This window comes from Anomaloglossus baeobatrachus, chromosome 7 (genome assembly GCF_048569485.1).
Source record: "Anomaloglossus baeobatrachus isolate aAnoBae1 chromosome 7, aAnoBae1.hap1, whole genome shotgun sequence".
In the NCBI taxonomy this organism is placed as follows: domain Eukaryota; kingdom Metazoa; phylum Chordata; class Amphibia; order Anura; family Aromobatidae; genus Anomaloglossus; species Anomaloglossus baeobatrachus.
Genome location: NC_134359.1, coordinates 59,247,424 through 59,275,309, shown reverse-complemented (window position 1 = coordinate 59,275,309; position 27,886 = coordinate 59,247,424). Strand labels below are relative to the sequence as shown.

At 47.5% G+C, this 27,886-nt stretch overlaps 1 protein-coding gene across 1 annotated transcript in view; it reads right to left on the bottom strand.

Moving 5' to 3' along the window:
• The window catches only part of PDK1 (pyruvate dehydrogenase kinase 1), a 92,367-nt gene that overhangs the window by 5,758 nt on the left and 58,723 nt on the right, over positions 1-27,886 (bottom strand). The window contains exons 5-9 of the mRNA XM_075317331.1: positions 20,271-20,366; positions 15,644-15,721; positions 14,420-14,496; positions 12,943-13,041; positions 10,885-10,995 (exon numbers count right to left, since the gene is read on the bottom strand). Of these exons, the coding sequence (XP_075173446.1) occupies positions 10,885-10,995; positions 12,943-13,041; positions 14,420-14,496; positions 15,644-15,721; positions 20,271-20,366 (461 nt within the window). The remainder of the gene's footprint in view (positions 1-10,884; positions 10,996-12,942; positions 13,042-14,419; positions 14,497-15,643; positions 15,722-20,270; positions 20,367-27,886) is intronic.

Here is a 27,886-nt window from a genome sequence, read left to right as displayed (position 1 = left end):
TACACCTGTAATATACTACACCTCCATATAGTACACCTGTAATATACTACATCACTACATCCCTATATACTACACCTGTAATATACTACACCTCCATATAGTACACCTGTAATATACTACATCACTACATCCCTATATACTACACCTGTAATATACTACACCTCCATATAGTACACCTGTAATATACTACACCTCCATATAGCACACCTGTAATATACTACACCTCCATATAGTACACCTGTAATATACTACACCTCCATATAGTACACCTGTAATATACTACACCTCCATATAGATCACTATACCCCCATATACTACACCACTATATACACCTCCATATAGCACACCTGTAATATACTACACCTCCATATAGCACACCTGTAAAATACTACACCTCCATATAGTACACCTGTAATATACTACACCTCCATATAGCACACATGTAATATACTACACCTCCATATAGTACACCTGTAATATACTACACCTCCATATAGCACACATGTAATATACTACATTACTACATCCCTATATACTACACCTGTAATATACAACACCTCCATATAGTACACCTGTAATATACTACACCTCCATATAGCACACCTGTAATATACTACACCTCCATATAGCACACCTGTAATATACTACACCTCCATATAGTACACCTGTAATATACTACACCTCCATATAGCATACATGTAATATACTACAACTCCATATAGTACACCTGTAATATACTACACCTCCATATAGTACACCTGTAATATACTACATTACTACATCCCTATATACTACACCTGTAATATATAACACCTCCATATAGTACACCTGTAATATACTACACCTCCATATAGCACACCTGTAATATACTACACCTCCATGTAGCACACCTGTAATATACTACATTACTACATCCCTATATACTACACCTGTAATATACAACACCTCCATATAGTACACCTGTAATATACTACACCTCCATATAGCACACCTGTAATATACTACACCTCCATATAGTACACCTGTAATATACTACACCTCCATATAGTACACCTGTAATATACTACACCTCCATATAGCACACCTGTAATATACTACACCTCCATATAGCACACCTGTAATATACTACACCTCCATATAGTACACCTGTAATATACTACACCTCCATATAGTACACCTGTAATATACTACACCTCCATATAGTACACCTGTAATATACTACACCTCTATATAGTACACCTGTAATATACTACAACTCCATATAGCACACCTGTAATATACTACATTACTACATCCCTATATACTACACCTGTAATATACAACACCTCCATATAGTACACCTGTAATATACTACACCTCCATATAGTACACCTGTAATATACTACATTACTACATCCCTATATACTACACCTGTAATATACTACACCTCCATATAGCACACCTGTAATATACTACATTACTACATCCCTATATACTACACCTGTAATATACAACACCTCCATATAGTACACCTGTAATATACTACACCTCCATATAGCACACCTGTAATATACTACACCTCCATATAGCACACATGTAATATACTACAACTCCATATAGTACACCTGTAATATACTACATTACTACATCCCTATATACTACACCTGTAATATACAACACCTCCATATAGTACACCTGTAATATACTACATTACTATATACTACACCTGTAATATACTACACCTCCATATCGCACACCTGTAATATACTACACCTCCATATAGTACACCTGTAATATACTACACCTCCATATAGCACACATGTAATATACTACAACTCCATATAGTACACCTGTAATATACTACACCTCCATATAGTACACCTGTAATATACTACATTACTACATCCCTATATACTACACCTGTAATATATAACACCTCCATATAGTACACCTGTAATATACTACACCTCCATATAGCACACCTGTAATATACTACACCTCCATATAGTACACCTGTAATATACTACACCTCCATATAGTACACCTGTAATATACTACACCTCCATATAGTACACCTGTAATATACTACACCTCCATATAGTACACCTGTAATATACTACACCTCCATATAGCACACCTGTAATATACTACACCTCCATATAGTACACCTGTAATATACTACACCTCCATATAGTACACCTGTAATATACTACACCTCCATATAGTACACCTGTAATATACTACACCTCCATATAGTACACCTGTAATATACTACACCTCCATATAGTACACCTGTAATATACTACATTACTACATCCCTATATACTACACCTGTAATATACAACACCTCCATATAGTACACCTGTAATATACTACACCTCCATATAGCACACATGTAACATACTACACCTCCATATAGTACACCTGTAATATACTACACCTCCATATAGCACACCTGTAATATACTACATTACTACATCCCTATATACTACACCTGTAATATACAACACCTCCATATAGTACACCTGTAATATACTACACCTCCATATAGCACACCTGTAATATACTACACCTCCATATAGTACACCTGTAATATACTACACCTCCATATAGTACACCTGTAATATACTACACCTCCATATAGCACACCTGTAATATACTACACCTCCATATAGTACACCTGTAATATACTACACCTCCATATAGTACACCTGTAATATACTACACCTCCATATAGTACACCTGTAATATACTACACCTCCATATAGTACACCTGTAATATACTACACCTCCATATAGTACACCTGTAATATACTACATTACTACATCCCTATATACTACACCTGTAATATACAACACCTCCATATAGTACACCTGTAATATACTACACCTCCATATAGCACACATGTAATATACTACACCTCCATATAGCACACCTGTAATATACTACACCTCCATATAGTACACCTGTAATATACTACATCCCTATATACTACACCTGTAATATACTACACCTCCATATGGCACACCTGTAATATACTACACCTCCATATAGCACACATGTAATATACTACACCTCCATATAGTACACCTGTAATATACTACACCTCCATATAGCACACCTGTAATATACTACACCTCCATATAGTACACCTGTAATATACTACACCTCCATATAGTACACCTGTAATATACTACACCTCCATATAGCACACCTGTAATATACTACACCTCCATATAGTACACCTGTAATATACTACATTACTACATCCCTATATACTACACCTGTAATATACAACACCTCCATATAGCACACCTGTAATATACTACAGTACACCCCCATATGTCACACACCCTGCGTCCCATACAGCCTGCACCCCCATATCACACACACACACTACACCCCCATATGTCACACACCCTGCTCCCCATACAGCCTGCACCCCAATATCCCACACACACACTACACCCCCATATGTCACACACCCTGCTGGCTGCTCCCCATACAACCTGCACCCCACATCTCACACACCCTGCTTCCCATACAGCCTGCACCCCCCAGATCACACATACTACACCCCGATATGTCACACACCATGCCCACATATCTCACCCTGCCTGTACCCCAACTTACCGTTCTCAAACACTCTGCACCCCTTCACATCCTTCTGTCAGTCTGCAGCCCTCATATGCCACTCACCCTGCAGCCCCTCCCCCTCATGTCCCCTCTTTTATTATTACCAGTCATCATGTGTCCATGTCTCCTTCAGGATTCAGTATCTCCTGCTTTCTGCCCAGCATCCTGTGTCTCCTCCCACACAGTCACATGGGCGTGACGTCATCGCAGGTCCTGCAGGATGGAGTATTCCGTCTGCTGTGCAGGTCAGGATCACTCCTGCTCTGCTGCAGCTCAGACACGGCTGGTGGCCTCTCCAGGTCAGGGGCCCCTCTACAGACACTGGGCTCCCCTGACTCTCAGGCCGGCACCTTGACGGTCGCATTGTCGGTCACTACACAGCGGCACTACACATAGGGGCCCGGCAGCCGGCTCTGCAGAGCGGCTGCCGGGCCTCTATAACCCTGCTGGCCCGATCGCAGTGGCGACCTCTGCGACCGTGGTCGTTACGCCCCTGACCCCATGTACTACACCACTATATACACACCATATACTACACCTGTAAAACTACACCACTACACCCCCAGTATTAGTCACCAGTCCCCCCCCCTCTCTCCCCCATTGTCCCCTCCTCAGCTTATTAGTCACTACTTACCTCTCCCTTGTTTTTGTCCCCGTCCTCAGGCACCTCCCTACAGGCCCCCCGCTGAGCTGCACCTTCTGTTGTACGGACCCCCGCTGAGCTGCTCCTTCGGGCCCTGGCTGCGCTGATGCTGTTCTGCGAAAGGCCCCCGCTGCTGCTTCACTCCGTGAAGGCCCCCGCTGTGCTGCTGCTCCTTCTCCTGCCGGGCGGGAACTTTTGAAATGACACATGCAGCGCAGTACTGATAACATCAGAGCGCGCGCGTGTGTCACTGACAAAGTGCCGGCAGGGAACAGAGGAGAGACTCCTGCGTTCCGCTGCCTGCACTGACTGTGCGGAGCTGCAGGATCTCTCCCTGCCCGACACGCTGCAGCCCGGCTCCACTGCACCGGCTGAAGACGGGTGGGCCGGTCACAGAGAGTAGGCGGGCCGGATGTGGCCCGCGGGCCGCCCCTTGCCCAGGTCTGGTCTACACAGTAAATAAAACTCATGTTCTGCATCAGCTCATCCAAGTGCGCGGTGAAATTCTCTACCAGAAATTTACAGTAAACCCCTTAAAAGGTTACAATATTTTTGCACAACTCGGCAGTTGCGCAAAAAAGAGAATTTTGTTTACTTACCGTAAATTCTTTTTCTTATAGTTCCGACATGGGAGACCCAAACCATGGGTGTATAGCTTCTGCCTCCGGAGGACACACAAAGTACTACACTCAAACGTGTAGCTCCTCCCTCCGGGCTATATACACCCCCTGGATGACAATCTAACCAGTTCAGTGCAAAAGCTGAAGGAGGACATCCACCCATAAGTAGAGATAGAGTAAAACTCGGAATAACCGGAACTCTGACTACTAACAACAGCCGGTGAAACACACGGAACAAAAAACTGCCAATAGGCAACAGGAAGGTGCTGGGTCTCCCATGTCGGAACTATAAGAAAAAGAATTTACGGTAAGTAAACAAAATTCTCTTTTTCTTTATCGTTCCTTATGGGAGACCCAAAGCATGGGACGTTCCAAAGCAGTCCATGGGTGGGAAATAAACCAAACTGAGAAGTAGGCAAAACCTAACTTCACAAATGGGCGACAGCCGCCTGAAGAATGCGTCTGCCCAAGCTCGCATCTGCCGAAGCATGAGCATGCACTTGGTAGTGCTTCGAAAAAGTGTGCAGACTGGACCACGTGGCAGCCTGACAAACCTGCTGAGCCGTAGCTTGGTGCCTGAAAGCCCAGGAGGCACCGACAGCTCTGGTCGAGTGCGCCTTAATCCCCGGCGGGGGATGCACCTGAGAACACTGGTAGGCATCGGTGATAGCCGACCTGATCCAACGAGCTAGGGTCGGTTTAGAAGCAGCGAGACCCTTGCGCTGACCAGTGGTTAGCACAAAAAGTGGGGTGCACCGCCTAAAAACGGCGGTGCGTGACACATAGATTCGGAGCGCCCGCACCAAATCTAAGGAGTGCAACGCCTTCTCAAAGCGATGCACAGGGGCCGGACAAAGAGAAGGCAATGAAATGTCCTGGTTAAGGTGGAAAGGAGACACCACCTTAGGGAGAAAGTCCGGAGTCGGACGGAGAACCACCTTGTCTTGGTGAAACACCAAAAAGGGGGATTCCGAAGAGAGCGCAGCCAAATCAGAAACTCTCCTGAGAGAAGTTATGGCTACTAGAAAAACAACTTTCTGTGAAAGTCTAAACAAGGGAACCTCCCTGAGAGGCTCAAAAGGGGGGTTTCTGTAAGGCCGTGAGGACCAGATTAAGGTCCCAGGGATCCAAGGGCCGCCGGTAAGGAGGAATGATGTGAGATGCGCCCTGCATGAAGGTGCGCACCTGGGCCAGTCGGGCGATACGCCGCTGGAACAATACCGACAGAGCCGACACCTGTCCCTTGAGGGAATTGAGGGACAGTCCTAGCTGTAGACCGGACTGTAGAAAAGACAGGATGGTCGGCAAGGAGAACGGCCAAGGAGCATGGTCGGAAGAGTGACACCAGGACAGGAAGATCCTCCAAGTCCTGTGGTAAATCTTGGCCGAGGAAGACTTCCGAGCCTGAGTCATGGTGGAGATGACCTCAGAGGGAATGCCTGAAGCCGTCAGGATCCAGGACTCAAGAGCCACGCCGTCAATCTGAGAGCCGCAGAATTCTGGCGGAAGAACGGACCTTGAGAGAGAAGGTCTGGACGGTCCGGGAGATGCCACGGCGCCTCTACGGACAGACGGAGCAGGTCTGGGTACCAAGCTCGCCTGGGCCAGTCCGGAGCAATGAGTATGACTCGACGGCCCTCCATTCCGATCTTGCGCAGAACCCTGGGCAAGAGCGCTAGAGGGGGAAACACGTAGGCCAGACGGAACTGAGACCAATCTTGAACCAGTGCGTCTGCTGCGAAAGCTTGAGGATCGTGGGAGCGAGCCACGTAAACCGGAACCTTGTTGTTGTGCCGGGATGCCATTAGGTCCACTTCCGGAGTGCCCCACTTGCGGCAGATTGATCTGAACACTGACGGGTGCAGGGCCCACTCGCCGCTGTCCACGGTTTGACGGCTGAGGTAATCGGCCTCCCAGTTTTCCACGCCTGGGATGTGGACTGCAGACATGGTGGACTTGGAGTCCTCTGTCCACTGGAGGATTCGTTGAACCTCCAACATCGCCAGACGGCTGTGAGTCCCGCCCTGGTGATTGATGTAGGCAACAGCTGTCGCGTTGTCCGACTGAACTCGAATGTGCTTGCCCGCCAACAGATGGTGAAAGGCTAGGAGAGCTAGAAACACAGCTCTGATCTCCAGCACATTGATCGAGAGGGCTGATTAGGACGGAGTCCAAGTGCCCTGAGCTCGGTGATGGAGAAATACTGCTCCCCAACCAGAGAGGCTGGCATCCGTGGTGAGGATCACCCAGGACGGAGTCAGGAAGGAGCGTCCCTGAGACAGAGAGAGAGGCCGAAGCCACCACTGAAGGGAGCTCCTGGTCTGTGACGACAGAGCCACCTGCTTGTGTAAGGAAGAGATCCGCTTGTCCCAACAGCGGAGAATGTCCAGCTGCAGGGGACGCAGATGGAACTGAGCAAAGGGGACCGCTTCCATGGACGCCACCATCTGACCCAGCACCTGCATGAGGTGTCTGATGGAATGACGGCGGTGCCTCAGCAGAGAGCGCACCGCCAGACGAAGGGACTGCTGTTTGACTAAGGGCAACTTGACAAGTGCCGGCAGAGTCTCGAATTGCATCCCTAGGTACAAAAGCACCTGGGTCGGGGTCAGAGTGGACTTGGGCAGGTTGACAAGCCACCCGAACTGAACTAGCGTGGCGAGAGTGAGAGAGACACTCCGCTGGCAGTCTGCACTGGATGAGGCCTTGACTAGAAGGTCGTCCAGGTAAGGAATCACTGCCAACCCCTGGAGGTGCAGGACCGCAACCACTGCTGCCATGACCTTGGTGAATACTCGAGCGGCCGTGGCTAAGCCGAAGGGGAGAGCCACGAATTGGAAATGTTCCTCTCCGATCGCAAAGCGTAGCCAACGCTGGTGTGAAACCGCAATAGGCACATGCAGATAGGCATCTCTGATGTCGATGGATGCCAGAAAATCTCCTTGGGTCATTGAAGCAATGACCGATCTCAGAGATTCCATGCGAAAGTGCCGCACCTGAACATGCTTGTTGAGAAGCTTGAGATCCAGGATGGGTCGGAAGGAACCGTCCTTTTTGGGGACTAGAAAGAGGTTTGAGTAGAAACCGCTGAACCGTTCCCGGGCGGGAACCGGAACAATTACACCGTTGGCCTGCAGGGATGCCACGGCCTGAGAGAAGGCGGCGGCTTTGGAGCAGGGGGGGGGGGTGGACAGAAAAAATCTGTTTGGCGGGCTGGAAGAAAATTCTATCCTGTAGCCGTGGGAGATGATATCCCGCACCCACTGATCGGAGACGTGTTGCAACCACACGTCGCCAAAGTGGGAGAGCCTGCCACCGACCAAGGACGTTGCTGGCGCGGCCAGATAGTCACGAGGAGGCTGCCTTAGTGGCAGCGGCTCCTCCGGTCTTTTGAGGACGCGGCTTTGCGCGCCAGTTGGATTTACGATCCTTGGCTGCAGTAGTGGACGAGGCCGAGGGCTTAGAGGATGACCAGTTAGAGGAACGAAAGGAACGAAACCTCGATTGGTTCCTGCCCTGGACAGGTTTCTTGGCTTTAGCTTGTGGCAAGGAAGTACTCTTCCCGCCAGTAGCTTCCTTAATTATGTCATCCAGCTGTTCCCCAAACAGCCGGGACCCAGCAAAAGGGAGACTCGCAAGGTACTTCTTAGAGGAAGCGTCTGCTTTCCACTCTCGAAGCCACAAGATCCTGCGGATCGCGAGGGAGTTAGCGGAGGCCACCGCCATGCGGTGAGAAGCCTCCAGGATGGCAGACATGGCGTAGGATGTAAAAGCCGAAGCTTGAGAAGTTAAGGCATCCGTCTCAGGAATAGAGTCCCTAGAGAGGGAATGAATCTCCGCCAGAGAGGCAGAGACTGCCTTAAGAGCCCACACTGCCGCAAAAGACGGGGAGAACGAGGCTCCTGTCGCCTCATATACAGACTTGGCCAGAAGGTCAACCTGGCGGTCAGTGGGATCCTTAAGAGAAGTGCCATCAGCCACAGCTACGACTGTGCGGGCTGAGATTCTGGACACCGGAGGGTCCACCTTTGGGGACTGGGCCCAGTCCTTAACCACCTCCGGTGGAAAGGGAAAACGGTCATCTGAACTACGCTTCGGAAAACGTTTGTCAGGACAGGCCCTGGGCTTGCTAACAGTGGTGTGAAAGCTGGAGTGGTTAAAAAACATACTCCTAGGTTTCTTAGGAGAGGTAAACTGGTGTACCTCTATCAGAGAGGGTTGTTCCTCTGACTCTGGTGGGTTGAGGTTCAGTACGGAGTTAATGGACGCAATCAAGTCACTAACATCCGCATCACCCTCAGACAAGTCAATGGGGTACATAGAGGCAGCGTCTGAGCCCACAGTAAACGAATCCTCCTCGCCCTGCACCTTGGCTTGAGAATCAGAGCCGTGGGACGAGGAAGGAGAAGGATCCCTGCGTCTCCGTTTAGGGGGACGGGGTCCTAGGACATGCTCTGAGGGCTCTGCAGAGCTCTGAGCCGCAGAGACACCCTGAGAGGGGGGCTGAGAGGGGGGCTGATGCATGGACAGCAGTGTCCGGGACAGCTGCCCCATGGAGTCGGCAAAAGACTGGGAAATAGCTTGTGAAAAAGAAGCTACCCAAGCCGGGGGTTCAGCCACCGGGGCCGGAGCAGCCGGAGGAACCCCTGAGGCGGCTCCAGGCTGAGACACAAACATGTTAGCACAGGCATCACAATGTGGGTATGTGCTTGGCTCTGGCAGAATGAGCTTACATGCAGTGCATATAGCGTACATGTTTGCAGCCTTGCTCCTAGTGACAGACATGCTGCTGATGGTGGAAGCTCTGCAGCCAGAATACACTCCTGTAGAAAGTCTGAGAGTGTAATAAAAGTCCACAACCAGAGATTGTGGCTTACCAGCCCTTGCTCTCTGTGTGCCCTCCGGATTCCACCGCTCCTCTGTGAAGCGTCAGCCTTCTAACAGTATGCAGCTGCAGCATCCAGCGTCTTACAGTGCAAGAACGCTGAAAAAATGGCGCTGGGAGAAGAGGGGGGTCGTGTATAAGCCCCAAGAGCGGGAAAACACGGAGGGCAGAGAGATACAGGAAGAAATACAGGGGAGGGAACATCTCCCCAGAGAGGAGTGCCCTCCCCTCTGCTGGTCGGGCGGTGGGCGGCGCTGTATGCAAAACATGCAGAGAACCGAAAACGAAACTAGGCCCAAACAGAAGCCGGGGCCTAGATTTTAAAACGCGGCCGACGAGCAGGCACCTTCGGCGCGGTTCTCAGGGGAAAACCCCAGAACCGGCCGGAATTAACAGTAACGCTAAAGCACATACTGTCCCCCACATAAAAGTACCCGGGACCCCTGAAAAAAACGTCTCAATACTTAGCTCTTGAGACGCAGGGCCATGTCCCTGAATGGGGGTAACGCTCCTTCCAGCAGGGACCAGACAGGGCTGCGGATGGAGACCGGCCTTCTGCAAGCAGAGAGGACCGTGGAGGCTCCCACTTCAAACAGAGCCTCGACAGAGGGTGTGAAGGAGCGCGGCATGTGAAGGCTCCAGCCTTATAAAGCCAACCTTAACAGCACCCGACAGAGTGGGGTGTGAAGGGACATGCCGGGAGTCCAGACTGGACCCGCTTTTCTTCCAAATCTTTAAAATTAAAATAAAAAAAAATATCAGAGAATGCAAGTGTGTGTGTACTCCTGAAACACAAAGCATTGAACTGGGTAGATTGTCATCCAGGGGGTGTATATAGCCCGGAGGGAGGAGCTACACGTTTGAGTGTAGTACTTTGTGTGTCCTCCGGAGGCAGAAGCTATACACCCATGGTTTGGGTCTCCCATAAGGAACGATAAAGAAATTGTGGCTTTTGGCATTTACAAGCCAGTACCGGCTACCAGCACCAATATGATGAATTTGACAAGAGGATGTGACCATGTCAATAAGTTACACCACTAAAGTAACTAACAAGTATACAGTTTGGTAAGTAAATGCTAAGACTGACGTCACTATGTTTGATGGGACGTCCTGAACTTACCAGCGGTGTGGCACGAGAGGTCTCCATTCTTGGAAGCGGTGCAGTAGAATACATGTAGTTAAATAGTCTATCAATCTTCCTGAGTGGTACTCCACCCCCGCGGTCACTGAGCTGTAATGTAAACCATGGCTTATTACTGTATAATGTAACACACATCGGAGAGGATCTAATGCAGTGTCCATTGTAGAATGAAATGCTATTTTCTAATGTATTCTCTATCAATTCCTCTTGGTTCTGAAGATGCAGTCATTAAATTAGAATCTTCATGGCTTACAAGGATTGTCCATCACTACAGACTTTTTTTTTTTAAATGCATGTATTGTGGGGCTAAAAATCATATTTGCCATTGTGTTTCATTAAAGGGAACCTGTCAGGTGTAATATGCAGCCAGCACCACGAGTAGTCATGGGTGTATATTGCGAATCCCTGCCTAAAGCTGGGTTTACACACTGCAACATCTCAAACGACATCGCTGTAACGTCACCGGTTTTGTGACGCAATAGCGATGTTGTTTGCGATGTTGCAGTGTGTGAAACCTATCAGCGACCTGGCCCCTGCTGTGAAGTTGCTGATCACTACAAGTCGTTCAGGACCATTCCTAGGTCCTTTGTTTCCCGCTGTGCAGCATGAAGTTTCAGTGTGTGAATCCTTTTCAGCGACTTTGTTAGCAACTTCCCTTTCAAAAGGCTGCTTATCAACGTCCCCAACAACCAGCTAGGTCGCTCTGCAGGTCCGGATCGCTGGTAAGTTGTTGGCCAGGTTTGCCGGTTTGACAGCTCACCAGAGACTTAGCAGAGACTTAGGGAGGTCGCTGTTACGTCACAAAACCGGTGACGTTACAGCGATGTCCTTTGCGATGTTGCAGTGTGTAAACCCAGCTTAACCGTCCCTGTAATCACCCGCATAGATAAAGAGATAAAAAGTATTTCAAAAGACCTTTTATCTTATGGTAATGAGTGCGGGGACTAGTCCAGAGGGTGTTTGTTCTCTTAGCTGGGCTCCCACATAGTATGCTAGCCCCCGGTGGGTGTACCAACATGCTAAGGAATACGCAGCGACGCCGCACATACCTCACTGTTCATGGCGGCCGGCGGAGGATAGAGGCGCACTGCGCATGATCCGGAGTCCTCAGCACTTCTGGTCATGCGCGCTGTACCTCACTGAAGCCGGGAAACTTACACCCGGCCTCACTTTAGTGCGCATGATCGGAAGCCGCGGGTACATCCATCCTCCGCCGGCCGCTATGAACAGTGAGGTTTGTGTGGCGTCGCTGCATATTCATTAGCAGGTTAGCATGCTAGCACGCCCCTGTGGGAATACTATGTGAGCCGACTATCTAAGGGGAGAAACACCCTTGGGACTAGTCCCCTCACTCATTAGCATAAGATAAAAGATCTTTGGAAATACTTTTTCTAATGATCTCTTTATCTATACTAGTGTATACAGGGACAGTTAGGCAGGGATTAGCAATATACACCCAGAACTGCTCGTGGTTTTGAGTGCATATGAGACCTGACAGGTTCCCTTTAAAAATGTTGCACCATTTGCCTTCTATGGTGTATGTCTTGTTCTGTCTACTGCTAGCTGAAGATTGACTTGGGGTGGGGGGAGTATTTGTACCTCAAACGGTAACAAACAAACCCTTTAAAGACCATGTGCTCTGCTTGGAGCGATTGCATGACTTAAACAAATAGCAATAATTAAAGGTTAAATACAAGTGATATTTCTGTATTGTTCTTTCCACAGAAGGATGAGCGGCTTTTAAACCCCCCCCCCCCCCCCCAAAAAAAAACCAAACCCTCAAGTATTATGGATCCCACTGATTTTATTAGGATACAGAAGTTTCTAATTTTTCACTGGGTGAAATACTGTAATAGACAGGGCTATCCTGACCACTTAATGACAACAGACTGTAGGCAACGCATTGCAATTGCAATCACAAAATAAAAAAAAAAACAAATAAATATTGATATAAAAATCACCTTGAAATCCACACAGTCACTAATAGAAATGCTTCTCCGCAGTTTCTTTTTGCAGCACGGATGCAGAGCTCCTTACCTTGACTGTTAAGTCTTCACTTCCCAGAGCGACCCTCACTTTCACGGGAGGATAGACGCCTTTGTCTGCGTGGAATTCCATGGTAGCGCGCATTGCATTCTAAGAAGAAGAAAAATGATGCAACATCCTAAGTCACATTCATTCTATAAGAGAGAGGGGAGCCAGCACGATCTGAAATTGGCATGCATCATATTGGTAGCTGTTCAGACTCAGTTACCTCACCCCTTTCCACAGGCAATGCTAATTAAGCACCATTCTTGGATCTGGTCCGCCTTTATCAATGGTTGCTGTTTGGCACTGGGAGGATCAGTTCTGATATAGTCCTGGTATGTGTGGGGCTTTCTCCACATGCTGGGACCTGGGCTGGTCTCTATCCACAAGTGCCTTTTTTGCAACATGGAAGCGGCTATATACTGGTTGCAGGTATGTGTGCTCCATTATGGTTCTGCTTTTAACTTTATCTAGGAGGCCGCATGGCACATGAAATACAGAATGTAGAGTAGGACCCCCCTATTGAGATTTGCCGTGACGTTGGCAGGGGTGGCTCAAAAAATTGATCAATTATTTGCTAAAAATCTCATTTTTTTTTTTTTTTTTTTATTATAGTACAGTTGGAATAAATTTGTGAATTTTCACTTTTTATATGATGCATGCCAATTTCAGATCGTGCTGGTTATCTTTTTTTTCTCTATTCATTCTATAAGAAAGATAGTCAGCGGGAATAGTAAAACACATGACATTAGATTTGATAGGGCTGCATCTGACATGATCATTTTTGGAGTCCAAAAATAACATCTTTAGCCTGTTTATGGGACATGTAAAAAAAGTAGAGGTCAATGCATTAAAAACATATTTATTACAGTGTTCCACCGCTGGGTTTGTATCTGATCTCTAAGGAAGCTCAGCTGCCACCACCGGCTCGTGCTAGCCAACGAAGGTCCATACCAGGGACATACATTATCTTATTACCCTGGAAGCAATTCGTATTACAGCAGTTTTCTCATCTCAAAGTAATGTTATATTGCTAACATATGTCATCACTTTATGATAGACAGCGATCTGACCAGCAACATTCCCAAGGTCGTCATGTACATCAAATTGGTGTAACCAGTCATATGATGTTGGTGGTCTACTGACTCTCCCCCAATAGATGAGGTCATGGCAGTGAAGGATCAGACTGTTGGAATTTCACAGGCCGATTCTTTTGTTTTCAAGGGAGATAACCAGAGGAATGCAGCATCGCCTTATGTTTTCAACACGTAGAAAAGGGATGAACAAGCGTGTATGGGGGATTCAGGAAAATTATGAGGAGTACCTCCCACCAACGAGATAAAACGATGCACGTATGAAGCCATTCCACACCAACACAAAAAAAACCCAAAACAAAAACAAAAAAAAAAAAAAAAAAAAAAATAGACTAGACAGTAAGAAGTTAATGCTCTCCTGATCAGTAATATGCGGAGAATTGATCACACACCTTGAAAAGCTCAAACACCATATGGTAGAGATGGGATGGCACGTATACCACCTGAATCGGCTGCCCTGGATTCTGTGCTGGAACATAAAGAAAATGGACAGTCAGGCATCAACATGTAGAAATTATTTTATTTCATATTCATATATCAGTACACCAAATTCCTGAAATTAGTCTCGAAGACGTAGACAATTCAGGACAAGGAGCACCTGACAATTATTAGATCACCATGTGCTCCATCAGCCGAGAACCACAGTAATCGATGAGGGACCACTGAAGAAAGTGTGCAGATTTCCTGTAGCGCCACCACAGGGAAAATGAAGAATTCAATAACACTCTTTAAAATTAGTGGTGAATTTGTATTATATGGCTAACCAAGCTCTTACTTTGCACTGATGAGGGGCAAGAAACCCCAAACCAGCTGTATGCAAAAGGAGATTATGGTTCAGCTTTATATCCTAAGACATGTGGCAAGGCTCTTTATAGGGACGATAGTGCCACCTATTGAGAGTAGATTGCTACTTCCAATAAGAGACCATGTTCTCTATATCTGTGGTAATTTGCATGGGTCCTTCTGAGAGATCTTCTTTATATTTAATCTCTACTTTTGCTAATAGAGAAAATGACTTTCCTCTAGGGCCCGAAGGATATATGCACACGTTCAGAAAAATCTGCTGCAAATACTGGAGTGTTGACAGGAACTACACTCTGTATAATATGCATGTCTTTTGCTGTGTCGTTATGCATTCATATTAAATAGGTGAAAACCGCTGCAAAAAAAAAAAAAATGTTAAATAGAATTTCCATCTTCAAATCGGCAAGGAAAAAATAAGCAACATGTGCATGAGATGTCAAAAATCTAATTTCACTTTGCTGGGACAGTAAAAGTTTGCACTTTTTTAGTGGTAAGAATGCACTGGGAGAATGGTGGTGGTGGTGGTGGTGGGGGTAGACACTGTGTTAACATACCCTAAAAATTATCTTTTAGGGTGCTGGAAAAAAAAGCAACAACTTAAAACATGACCAAGTGACTGCAATGCAATGTATGTCATAGAAGACTGATGAAAAATTAAACAAAAAAATAAATAAAATTTGCACAATTTGGCAGGCATCACATAAGGAGAGCGAAAATAACATTTGTGCATGAAATGTAGAGAACCAGCAAAGATGGAAAACCCAAACACTGCAGTTATTACATCAGGAAGACGACACACATAATATACCCACCATTAAATTCTGCAAGCTCCAGTTCAGGAGAGTTCATGTAATACAAGTCACACAGGGTTTTTGCATTCTCATATCCATCTAGAAACAAAATAGTAAATTAGTTATTAGATTGGGATCTATATCTAGGCTTTACGTCATAATGTGATTATCAGACACCATAATATTACTGGAATATGGAGCTAGAGCTCGCCAGTCCCTGATCTGAACTCCTGTTCTACTTACATCCATGTTCTTCATTGGTCTTGTTAGAAGAGTAGAACAATGAAACCGTTGGCAGTGCCGGATCTGTTTTATGACACCTACAGGACACAGCGTGCTCTAGTGACTATACTGGGGTCTGCCTAGCTTCCATCCGTGACGCCTGCCTGGAGCCATGGACTCAGGATCGGTGAATAGAGGCAACCGTCCACAAAAGCAGGACCCTGGACCCCCCAACCCTTTAACCCCTATACAGGGATTTGGAATTACGACAGGGCCCAGGAGATCGCTGCCCGCAGAAGATTGTGGTCCTGAGAGGAGCAGTAACCAGGTAGGGTCCAGAAGGTAGAACAGGGACAAAAATCGTCAGGCGGGAGAGTGGTCAGATATCAAGCTAAGGGTCAAAACCGGAAGTAGCAGCAAAGTACAGAAATGGCAGGCAGAAGAGTGGTCAGGTAGTCAAGCTAAGGTCAATATATGGGAATAAAAACAAACTGCAAGGAACCAGAGACTAGCAGGGATTTACAGGACTATATCTGGCACCTGCCAGCAGAAGGGAGAAAGCATAAGAGGGGTGTGGTGCCTTCCCATTGGCACCAGCTGAAAGGTAGCTACTCAGCCGGAAGGCACACACCACCACAGTCAACCAGTGATACTGCAGGTCCTGTGAAACCCAGCCTAATAGATGAGCGGAGCCTGCGCCCAGTAAAGCCACTGACTGCTCCCCCGTTCCCAGCGCCGCCCACAGTGGTGACACGGTGGCGTCTGGTGATTGAAGCAGAAGTCTCGACTCCGGTGGACACGTGACACCATCATATGTCAGTCCTATTACAATACCAGCCAAGTCCAGGAAGATGTATCAGGGCTGATGTTTGCAATGAATGGTAACGTTTACTTTTAATTTCATTCTTTCTTCCATTTGATATTTTTATTTTTTATTAGAAAATGGTATTCCCTTTTCTGAAGAGAAGGAATGAGTTGATGATCGGGGAAGGGGGGGTGTGACCAAGAATGGGGCTCTGAATTCAGCCAGAAAAAAAAAAAAAAAATACAGAATGTTGTACTGCCATGTCAGACAATGGTGGTACGCACGTCTGCCCACTTCTCTATTCAGTTGGGGCTCTGCACAACCCCAAACTCCATTTAGGTGGCGGGACAGACATATCCGGATAGATGGTGACTTGCTGACTTCACTTTAGACCTTCACTTTTATTACCATAATGATGGATTCAATTACCTGCATAAAATCCCTTAAAATGATTAGAAACCCTTAATTCCTGGATAAAGAACATGTCACAGCTCCCGCATAAACAGTAACTGCAGGAGCTGTATTATACAGGGGCTGGAATTCATCTCTATGTTTGGCACCGGCTCCTGCTGGAAAATCTCAGTCACTTTTCCCCATAGTCTGGACCCTCTCCAGCACAGTAACCCAAGGTGACCTCGCTAGTGGTAAAGAAAGTCACAGCATTACACACGAGTGAAGGGGGGACCGAATATTCAAAAGTTACTTCTAGCACGAAGGAAAATGCATGGGGAACACCAAGTGCTGTCATGCGATAAAAGCCAACAGGACATGAATGCATGAGGCATGCAATTATAAAGTTACAATTGCACAAAATATATAAGTAAATAAATCCAACAGTGTTTTTATTTCCAACTAGCATATTGTGTGTGTGTGCCTGCAGCAGATCACAGTGGATTTCATATAGGTATTACTATCTATATGCTGCAATATTATATATATTATATATATATATATATATATATATACACACACACATACACATACATATATATATACACACACACACATACATACATACGCACACACACATACATACACACACACACACACATATACACACATACACACATCATACATTCATACGTACGTATGTACATGCACACACTGTGTGCAGAATTATTAGGCAAATGAGTATTTTGATCACGATACTTTTTATACATGTTGTCCTACTCCAAGCTGTATAGGTTGAGAGCCAACTACCAATTAAGTAACTCAGGTGATGTGCATCTCTGTAATGAGGAGGGGTGCGGTGTAATGACATCAACACCCTATATAAGGTGTGCTTAATTATTAGGCAACTTCCTTTCCTTTTGCAAAATGGGTCAGAAGAGAGATTTGACGGGCTCTGAAAAGTCCAATATTGTGAGATGTCTTGCAGAGGGATGCAGCAGTCTTGAAATTGCCAAACTTTTGAAGCGTGATCACCGAACAATGAAGCGTTTCATGGCAAATAGCGAACAGGGTTGCAAGAAGCGTGTTGGGCAAAAAAGGCGCAAAATAACTGCCCATGAATTGAGGAAAATCAAGCGTGAAGCTGCCAAGATGCCATTTGCCACCAGTTTGGCCATATTTCAGAGCTGCAACGTTACTGGAGTATCAAAAAGCACAAGGTGTGCCATACTCAGGGACATGGCCAAGGTAAGGAAGGCTGAAAAACCACCACCTCTGAACAAGAAACATAAGATAAAACGTCAAGACTGGGCCAAGAAATATCTGAAGACTGATTTTTCAAAGGTTTTATGGACTGATGAAATGAGAGTGACTCTTGATGGGCCAGATGGATGGGCCAGAGGCTGGATCAGTAAAGGGCAGAGAGCTCCACTCCACCTCAGACACCAGCAAGGTGGAGGTGGGGTACTGGTGTGGGCTGGTATCAAAGATCAACTTGTGGGACCTTTTCGGTTTGAGGATGGAGTGAAGCTCAACTCCCAGACCTACTGCCAGTTTCTGGAAGACAAATTCTTCAAGCAGTGGTGCAGGAAGAAGTCGGTAACGTTAAAAAAAACAAAAACCCATGATTTTCATGTAGGACAATGCTCCATCACATGCATCCAACTACTCCACAGCGTGGCTGGCCAGTAAAGGTCTAAAAGATGAAAAAATAATGACATGGCACCCCTTGTTCACCTGATCTGAACCCCATAGAGAACCTGTGGTCCCTCATAAAATGTGAGATCTACAGGGAGGGAAAACAGTACACCTCTCGGAACAGTGTCTGGAGGCTGTGGTGGCTGCTGCGCGCAATGTTGATCGTTAACAGATCAAGCAATGACAGAATCTATGGGTGGTCGGCTGCTGAGTGTCATCATAAAGAAAGGTGGCTATATTGGTCCCTAATTTTTTGGGGTTTTGTTTTTGCATGTCAGAAATGTTTATTTCTAAATTTTGTGCAGTTATATTGGTTTACCTGGTGAAAATAAACAAGTGAGATGGGAATATATTTGGTTTTTATTACGTTGCCTAATAATTCTCTGCACAGTAATAGTTACCTGCGCAAACAGATATCCTCCTAAGATAGCCAAATCTAAAAAAAAAAACAAAAAAAACAAAAACACTACAACTTCCAAAAATATTAAGCTTTGATATTTATGAGTCTCTTGGGTTGATTGATAACAAAGTTGTTGATCATTAATAAAAAAAAAAAATCCTCAAAAATACAACTTGCCTAGTAATTCTGTACACAGTGTTATAGATATATATATCTATATCTATCATATTCATACATACACACTCGCACTCTCACAGTCCCTGCCCACCTTGGGCTGCTTTCACACATCTGGTTTTTCCTGTGTGTCACAATCCTGCACTTTGCAGAAAAACCGCAACAGTTTGTTTTTTTTTGCCGCCGGTTGCGTTTTTTTGCATAGACTTTCATTAGTGCCGGATTGTGCCACATGGGCTTGCGTTCGGTCCGGTTTTTGACGCATGCGGCAGATTTAGCCGATGCGGCGGCTGGATGGAACGTTGCCTGGCACGTTTTTTGGTCCAGCAAAAAAAAAAAAAAAACGCATCGCGCCGCATCATGCGATTTGCAATGCATGCCGGCAAACACTGCATCCGGCCGCCGCATGCGTTTTTTTTCCACTGCGCATGCTCAGTAGCATGCCGCAAGCGGCAAAAAACGGACGGGCCGCAAGTCAAAAACTTATGCAAAGGATGCGGTATTGTCGCCGCATCTGTTGCATAGGTTTTAGAGCCAGATTGGCCGGCTCTGCTAAAACCGGAGGTGTGAAAACAGCCTTAGGGGCATAAGGCACTGATTGGTGACCAAGAAAGTTTGTCTCCACTTGCTTAACCCCAAAGTAAGGTGGGCTGCAGGTAAACGCTGGCTGTATAACATAACTAAAGATTATCCTATTCACTTTCCAGATAAATGACAAGTGCAACCCTTATGCACCGTGATGGAAAAATTGCAATAGAGACAGGGGTCCATGTATCCAACTCACTGGCGGACACAGACAGAAAAGGGCCCCTGCGCAAGAACATTATATGGGCCATTTGTAGCCCAAAAATCCATCAGAATGCACAGCTCCTGTCTGAATACTTAATACAAGCCTGTTAAATATATAAATGCAAGGGTGTATGGACAAGACCACTATTTCGCTCTAGGTAGGAACGTACCTCTCACAACGTCAACCACATTGCTTGCTGGGTCTATGCTGCCGATGTGTTTCGGGTGAGCCGGATTCTCCTTCACTTTTCCACCGAAAAGCAGAGCTACAATGTAAAGACAAGACTTACAGATGTATCAGTATTATTGCCACTCTTGATCATTTATTTAAAAAAAAAAAAAAAACAGAGACAAAACACACATTTAGAAGTAATAGGAAATGAACCAGCGATGTATCATTAGCGTACGTTAAAATGACATGTCAATACATTCAACATAAAGGCTGACCGGCACCACACATGCCGTCATTTCAGAAATAAGTTTAAAAAGTACGGTGCATCACATGGACAGGATTAAAGAGCAGGCTATCCTAACGTTGGTTGCACAACCTTTGGCAACAATGACAGCTTGTAAACATTTTTTATTGCCATCTGTGAGCTTCTTGCACCTGCCCGATCGTTTCTTTCAAGTCCTTGAATGTTTGCAGCTTTCCCTTTCCTAATAGCAGATATCAGCTCTCAGGCATTTCCTATTGGATGAGATTAGGACTCAATGCTGACCACTTTAAAGGGAATCTGTCACCAGGTTTTTGCTCCCCCATCAGAAAGCAGCCTAATGTAGAGACACAGACCCCGATTCCAGCGATGTGTCACTTACTGAGCTGTTTGCTGTTATTTTGATAAAGAAGGGAATTTTGTTTACTTACCGTAAATTCCTTTTCTTCTAGCTCCAATTGGGAGACCCAGACAATTGGGTGTATAGCTATTGCCTCTGGAGGCCACACAAAGTATTACACTTAAAAGTGTAAGGCCCCTCCCCTTCTGGCTATACACCCCCAGTGGGATCACTGGCTCACCAGTTTTAGTGCCAAAGCAAGAAGGAGGAAAGCCAATAACTGGTTTAAAGACCAATTCAATCCGAGGAAACATCGGAGAACTGAACCATACCACATGAACAACATGTGTACCCGAAAAAACAGAAAAACCCCGAGAAAACAGGGCGGGTGCTGGGTCTCCCAATTGGAGCTAGAAGAAAAGGAATTTACGGTAAGTAAACAAAATTCCCTTCTTCTTTGTCGCTCCATTGGGAGACCCAGACAATTGGGATGTCCAAAAGCAATCCCTGGGTGGGTAAAAGAATACCTCATGATAGGGCCGTCAAACGGCCCTCTCCTACAGGTGGCCAACCGCCGCCTGAATGACTTATCTACCTAGGCTGGCGTCTGCCGAAGCGTAGGTATGCATCTGATAATGCTTGGTAAAAGTAAGTAGACTCGACCAGGTGGGTGCCTGACACACCTGCTGAGCCGTAGCCTGGTGCCGTAATGCCCAGGATGCACCCACGGCTCTGGTAGAATGGGCCTTCGGCCTTGAGAGAACCAGAAGCCCAGTAGAACTGTAGGTTTCAAGAATTGGTTCCTCGAGCCCCCGAGCAAGGGTGGATCTGGAAGCTTGCGACTGTTTACGCCGACCAGCGACAAGGACAAAGAGTGCATCCGGGTGGCGCAGGAGCGCCATGCGGGAAGTAGAACCTGAGTGCTCTCACCAGAACCAACAGATGCAAATCTTTCTGAAATTGATGGACTGGACGAGGACACAAAGAAGGTGAGGTGATATCCTGATTGATATGAAAATGGGATACCACCTTAGGGAGAAATTCCGGAACCGGACGCAGAACTACCCTGTCCTGGTGAAGGACCAGGAAGGGAGTTTGTATGAGAGCGTTGCTAGCTCGGAAACTCTCCTAAGAGACGAGACCGTTACTAGAAGGCCACTTCCCGTGAAAAACGGGAAGGGAGACATCCTTCAAAGGCTCGAAAGGCGGCATCTGGAGAGCAATTAGAACCTTGTTCAGATCTCAGGGCTCTAACGGCCGCTTGTACGGAGTGCTGAGAAGACAAACTCCCCGTAGGAACGTGCGTACCTGAGGAAGTCGTCGTTTCTGAAAAAATACAGATAGCGCTGAGACTTGTCCCTAAAGGGAACTGAGCGACAACCCATTTTCCTACCTAGATTGCAGGAAGGAAGGAAACATAGACGATGCAACCGGCCAGGGAGAAACACCCTGCGCCAAGCACCGAGATAAGAACATCTTCCACGTCCTGTGGTCAATCTTGGCGGACGTTGGTATGCTAGCCTGTCTCATGGTGGCAACCACGTCCTGAGGTAATCCTGACGACACTAGGTTCCAGGACTCAATGCCACACCATCCGGTTGAGGGCCGTAGAATTCAAATGGAAGAATGGCCCTTGAGACAGCCAGTCTGATTGGTCTGGTAGTGCCCCCGGTTAGCCTACCGTGAGGCACCACAGAACCGAGTACCACAACATCCTCGGCCAATTTGTAGCGACGAGGATGGCGCGGCCGCAGTCGGTCTTGATCTAGCGCAGTACTCTGGGCAACAATGCCAGAGGTGGCACCTAAGGTAGCTGGAACTGCGACCAATGCTGAACTAAGGCGTTTGCCGCCAGAGCTCGATGATTGTGAAACCGTGCCATGAAGCTGGCACATTGTTGTTGTGCCGTGACGCCATTAGATCGACGTCCGGCCTCTGTCAGCGGCGCCAGATCTCCTGAAACCCGTCCGGGTGAGGAGACCATACTCTTTCGGCCACACCTCAGCGACTTAGGAAGTCAGCTTCCTAGTTTCCACACTTGGGATGTGAATTGTGGATATGGTGGATGCCGTGTCTTCCACCCACATCAGAACCTGCCGGACTTCCTGGAAGGCTTGCCGGTTGCGCGTTCTTCCTTGGTGGTTGATGTATGCCACCGCTGTGGAGCTGTCCGACTGAAGTCGGATATGCTTGCTTTCCAGCCGCTGTTGGAAGGATTGTAGGGCAAGATACACTGCTCTGTGTTCAAGAACATTGATCTGAAGAGTGGACTCTTGCTGAGTCCACGTACCCTGAGCGCTGTAGTGGAGAAAAACTGCTCCCCACCCTGATAGACTCGCGTCTGTCGCAACTATCGCCCAGGACGGGGATAGGAAGGACCTTCTTTTTGACCAAGAGGTGAGAAGAAGCCACCACCGTAGAGATTCCTTGGCCGCCTGAGAAAGAACGACGACTCTGTTGAGGGACGTCGACTCCTCGTCCCATTGGCGGAGAATGTCCCATTGTAGTGGACGCAGTAAAACTGCGCGAAAGGAACTGCCTCCATTGCTACCATCTTACGTAGGAAGTGCATGAGGCGTCTCAATGTGTGCGACTGGTTCTTAAAGAAGAGCTTGCAGCCCGTAGTGAATGCTGTTTGTCTAGCGGCAGCTTCACTATCGCTGAGAGAGTAAGAAACTCTATGCCTAGATATGTTATCGATAGGGTCGGGGTCGGATCTGACTTTAAAAAGTTGATGATCCACCCAAAACTCTAGAGAGTCTCCAGCGCAACGTTCGGGCAGTGTTGGCATGTTTCCTAAGAGAGTGCCTTGACAAGTAGATCGTCTAAATACGGGACCACAGAGTGACCCTGAGAGTGCAGGACTGTGACTACTGCTGCCCTGACCTTGGCGAAGACCAGTTGGACTGTCGCTAGCCGGAAGGTAGAGCTACGAACAGAGGGTGTTCGTCTCCTATAACGAAGCGTAGAAACGCTAGTGCTCTGGATCAATCGGCACGTGTGGATAAGCATCCTTGATGCCTAATGATGCTAGGAAATATCCTTGGGACCTTGAGGCGATGACATGGCGGAGGGATTCCATCCGGAACCGCCTGGTGTCCACGAGCTTGCTGAGCATTTTTAGATCCAGAACGGGACGGAACGGCCCGTTGTTATAGGTACCGCAAAGAATTTGGGGTAAAAACCGTGACCTTGTTCCTGAAGAGGAACGGGGGTCATCACTCTTTCTGCCTATAGAGTGCACCCTGTTTGCAGAAGAGCAGCGGCCCGGCCGGGAGGTGGAGAAATTCTGAAGAATCGAGTTGGAGGACGAGAAGTGAGCTCTATCCTGTACCCGTGAGACAGAATGTCTCACACTCAATGGTCATTGACCTATGGCAGCTAAATATCGCCAAGGCGGGAGAGCCTGCTACCGACCGAGGCCGCAAGTCATGAGGAAGCCGCCTTGGAAGCGGGTTTTCAGACTGTCGCTTTTTTGGGCGAGACTGAGCCCGCTAAGAATCTTAGCTCCTCTGATCCTTTTGAGTCCACATTGGACGAGGAAAAATGGGACCTGCCCGAGCCTCGAAAAGGCCGAAAACCCCGACTGCCTCTTGCTCTGTTGGGGTTTGTTGTGTCCGGGCTGAGGAAAGGATGAATCCTTACCCCTGGACTGTTTGATGGTTACATCCAACGCTCACCAAACAGTCGGTCAGCAGAAAAAAGGCAACTGGTTAGGCAACCTTTTTTGGAAGCAGAATCTGCCTTCCATTCACTTAACGAGCAGACCAAGCTCTGCTTAAAAACACGGAGTAGCGGAGGCTACCGCCGCACGGTTCGCAGAGTCCAGGACAACCTGAATCGCGTAAGAAACAAATGCAGACATTTGAGAGGTTAAGGATGCCACCTGCGGCACAGATGTACGTGTAACCGTGTCAATCTGTGTAAGACAAGCTGAAATAGCTTGGAGTGCCCCAAGGGAGAGAATGCCGGAGCCAACGGTGCGCCGACAGCCTCATAGATGGCTTTCGACCAGAGATCCATCTGTCTGTCAGTGGCATCTTTGAGTTTGCAGTTCCATCTCCCACTGCAACTATGGATCTAGCTACAAGCCTGGAGATTGGAGGATGCCGCTCGGGACATTGGGTCCAGTCCTTGACCAAGTCAGGGGACAGGGATAACGTGTATCCTAAGCCGTTTGGAGAAGCGCATATCTGGATAAGCGTGGTGTTCCTGGACTGCCTCTCTGAAGGCAGAGTGGTCCAGAAAAATACGTGAAGCTGACTCCTCCACTGGAGGAGCTGTGAGAAATAACCCACATTCTATAGATGGACGCTATAAGATTATTTACTATGGCGTCACAATCAGGTGTATCCAGATTGAGAGCGGTCTCAGGATCAGAATCCTGAGCCGCTACTTACGCCTCATTACACAGCGAGTCCTTCTGTTAGGACCCTGATGAAACCGAGGCCGCTCATAGCGAGCCCACTTAGGCTGTCTGGGACTGACGTCCGTGCAGAGCCGTGACTCTGGGATGCGTGTGACATTCCCGGAGCTGTTAGTTATTCACACTGAGGGGGGCCATGGATCAATGATTCAACAGTGCCCATATTGTGAGAGACATGTCCGGACTGCTAGGCTTCTAGTATCATAGCCATAGTCTCAGAAAAACTGTCAGTAAATACTGCAGACACCGTCCTCATCCCCTGGCCATTAGTGCATACAATGGGAGTCTATGTACCTGCCGGCCGTATAGCCGTACATGCTGTACCAGCTGTATAGAAAAACATGTGGTTCTGCACCTTTGTTTTACACAGAGAATATGCTGATAACTCCTCCGCACAATCCAGGAGGGTATATACAACGTGCGACCAAACAGTGCAATGTATATAGTACAAGCATATCTATAAGTGCACTTCTGCACTAGTGGGGTCAGCACCACAGGTGCTGCTTAACGCCTGTTACAGCGATTGTGTGACTATCAGAATGCCAGGGTCTTCCACACTTGTCTCTGTATCGTACAGAAACTGACACTAATGGCTGCCGGTGTCCTTGTAGAGAAGGAAGCCGTGGGCGTGCCTGAGAAAGTGCGGGAATCCGGATTCACAGTGCACACAGTGAGAGGGGTGGAGTATGCAAAACATACTCCAGCTCTCAGCTCTGCTCTATGCAGCGTCACGCCCCTACCCTGACTGTCAGGGCTGTGGGCGGTAACGAAGGGAGACTAGGCCCAGAAGCCGGGGACTCGAGTTAACAGCGCGGCCGCCGTAAAAGCGCGGGCCGCGCTGAAGTCCCCGGCGCACCACAAGTGCCAGCCGCGCCGCAGTTCCAGCGGCCGGCGCGACCGATTCATAGAAGTGGCCAGCGTCCCGCCCCTCTCCTGACTGGCAGGTCTGGGGGCGGGAACGAACGGAAGCAGGCCGCAAAAGCCGGGGACTCGAGTTATCAGCGCGGCCGCCGTAAAAGCGCGGGCCGCGCTGAAGTCCCCGGCGCACCACAAGTGCCAGCCGCGCCGCTGCCAGCGGCCGGCGCGACCGATTCCTGGAAGTGGCCAGCGTCCCGCCCCTCTCCTGACTGGCAGGTCTGGGGGCGGGAACGAACGGAAGCAGGCCGCAAAAGCCGGGGACTCTAGTTATCAGCGCGGCCGCCGTAAAAGCGCAGGCCGCGCTGAAGTCCCCGGCGCACTACAAGTGCCAGCCGCGCCGCAGTCCCAGCGGCCGGCGCGACCAATTCCCATAAGTGAGCCTGCTTCAGCAAAGCTGAATGAGGCCATGGCACAGGCGCCGCAGCGCTGATGTCCCCCGGCGCACTACAACACCCAGCATGCTGCGGTGTGAGCGCCAAATGCACGGGGACACAGAGTACCTTGAGGAAGCAGGGCCATGTCCCTGATGTACTCCGCTCCATCCAGCATCTTCTCCAGGGGCTGTAGATGGAGCACGGTCTCAGTGCCTGGAGACCGGTAAATCCCACTTCACCCAGAGCCCTGTAAAAAGGGATGGGGAAGGAATCAGCATGTGGGCTCCTGCCGCCGTACCCGCAATGGGTATCTCAACCTTACAAACACCTCCGACATACAGTGGGGTGAGAAGGGAGCATGCTGGGGACACTATATGTGTCCTCTTTTCTTCCATCCGACATAGTCAGCAGCTGCTGCTGACTAAAAAGTGGAGCTATGCGTGGATGTGTTGCCTCCTTCGCACAAAGCACAAAACTGGTGAGCCAGTGATCCCACTGGGGGTGTATAGCCAGAAGGGGAGGGGCCTTACACTTTTAAGTGTAATACTTTGTGTGGCCTCCAGAGGCAATAGCTATACACCCAATTGTCTGGGTCTCCCAATGGAGCGACAAAGAAATCATTGATTTCTCTGCTGCAGATCTAGCAGCTATAAAGAACGCATGATATGCTGGACTAAGTAGTCCTCTAATGATAAAATCACTGTTTAGTCAGCAGGAGATTATCACAACTACACTAAGCAGCCCGGTAAGTGACACATCACTGGAATCAGGGTCTCTGCCTCTACGTTATGCTGCTCTCAGACTAGGTGGCAAAACCATGGTGACAGATTCCCTTTAAGGGTTTGGGCACACGTCTGCTTTTGCAGATTGCACCTGGAATCTGAATGAAAAAAAATCACCCAAAAAATAAAATAAAAATCATGAACAGCTATGTCAAAATGACACTGCTGTGCACATGTTCATTCTTTTGTGACGTCTTTTAAATAGCTTCAGGGATCAGAAGGGACATACCCATAATGAAAAGTAATGAAGAAAGAAAGAAAAAAAAAAAAAAAAGTTGCCACAAAAATCACAACTAAAATGAACGTGGCTTTGGCCAGAAAAACTTCAGGTTTTTTTTTTTTTTTTTGTTTTTTTTTACACTTTTCTGGGGGCACATTTCACTGTACGATGATCAGATAATCTTCCTATCTCATTGTTCCTGTAAACACATTAAACACCTCCAGTTCCAGAGGCATCAAAGCAGCTCCACAGCATTATAGATCTTCCATCATGCTTCACTGTAGGCAGGGGG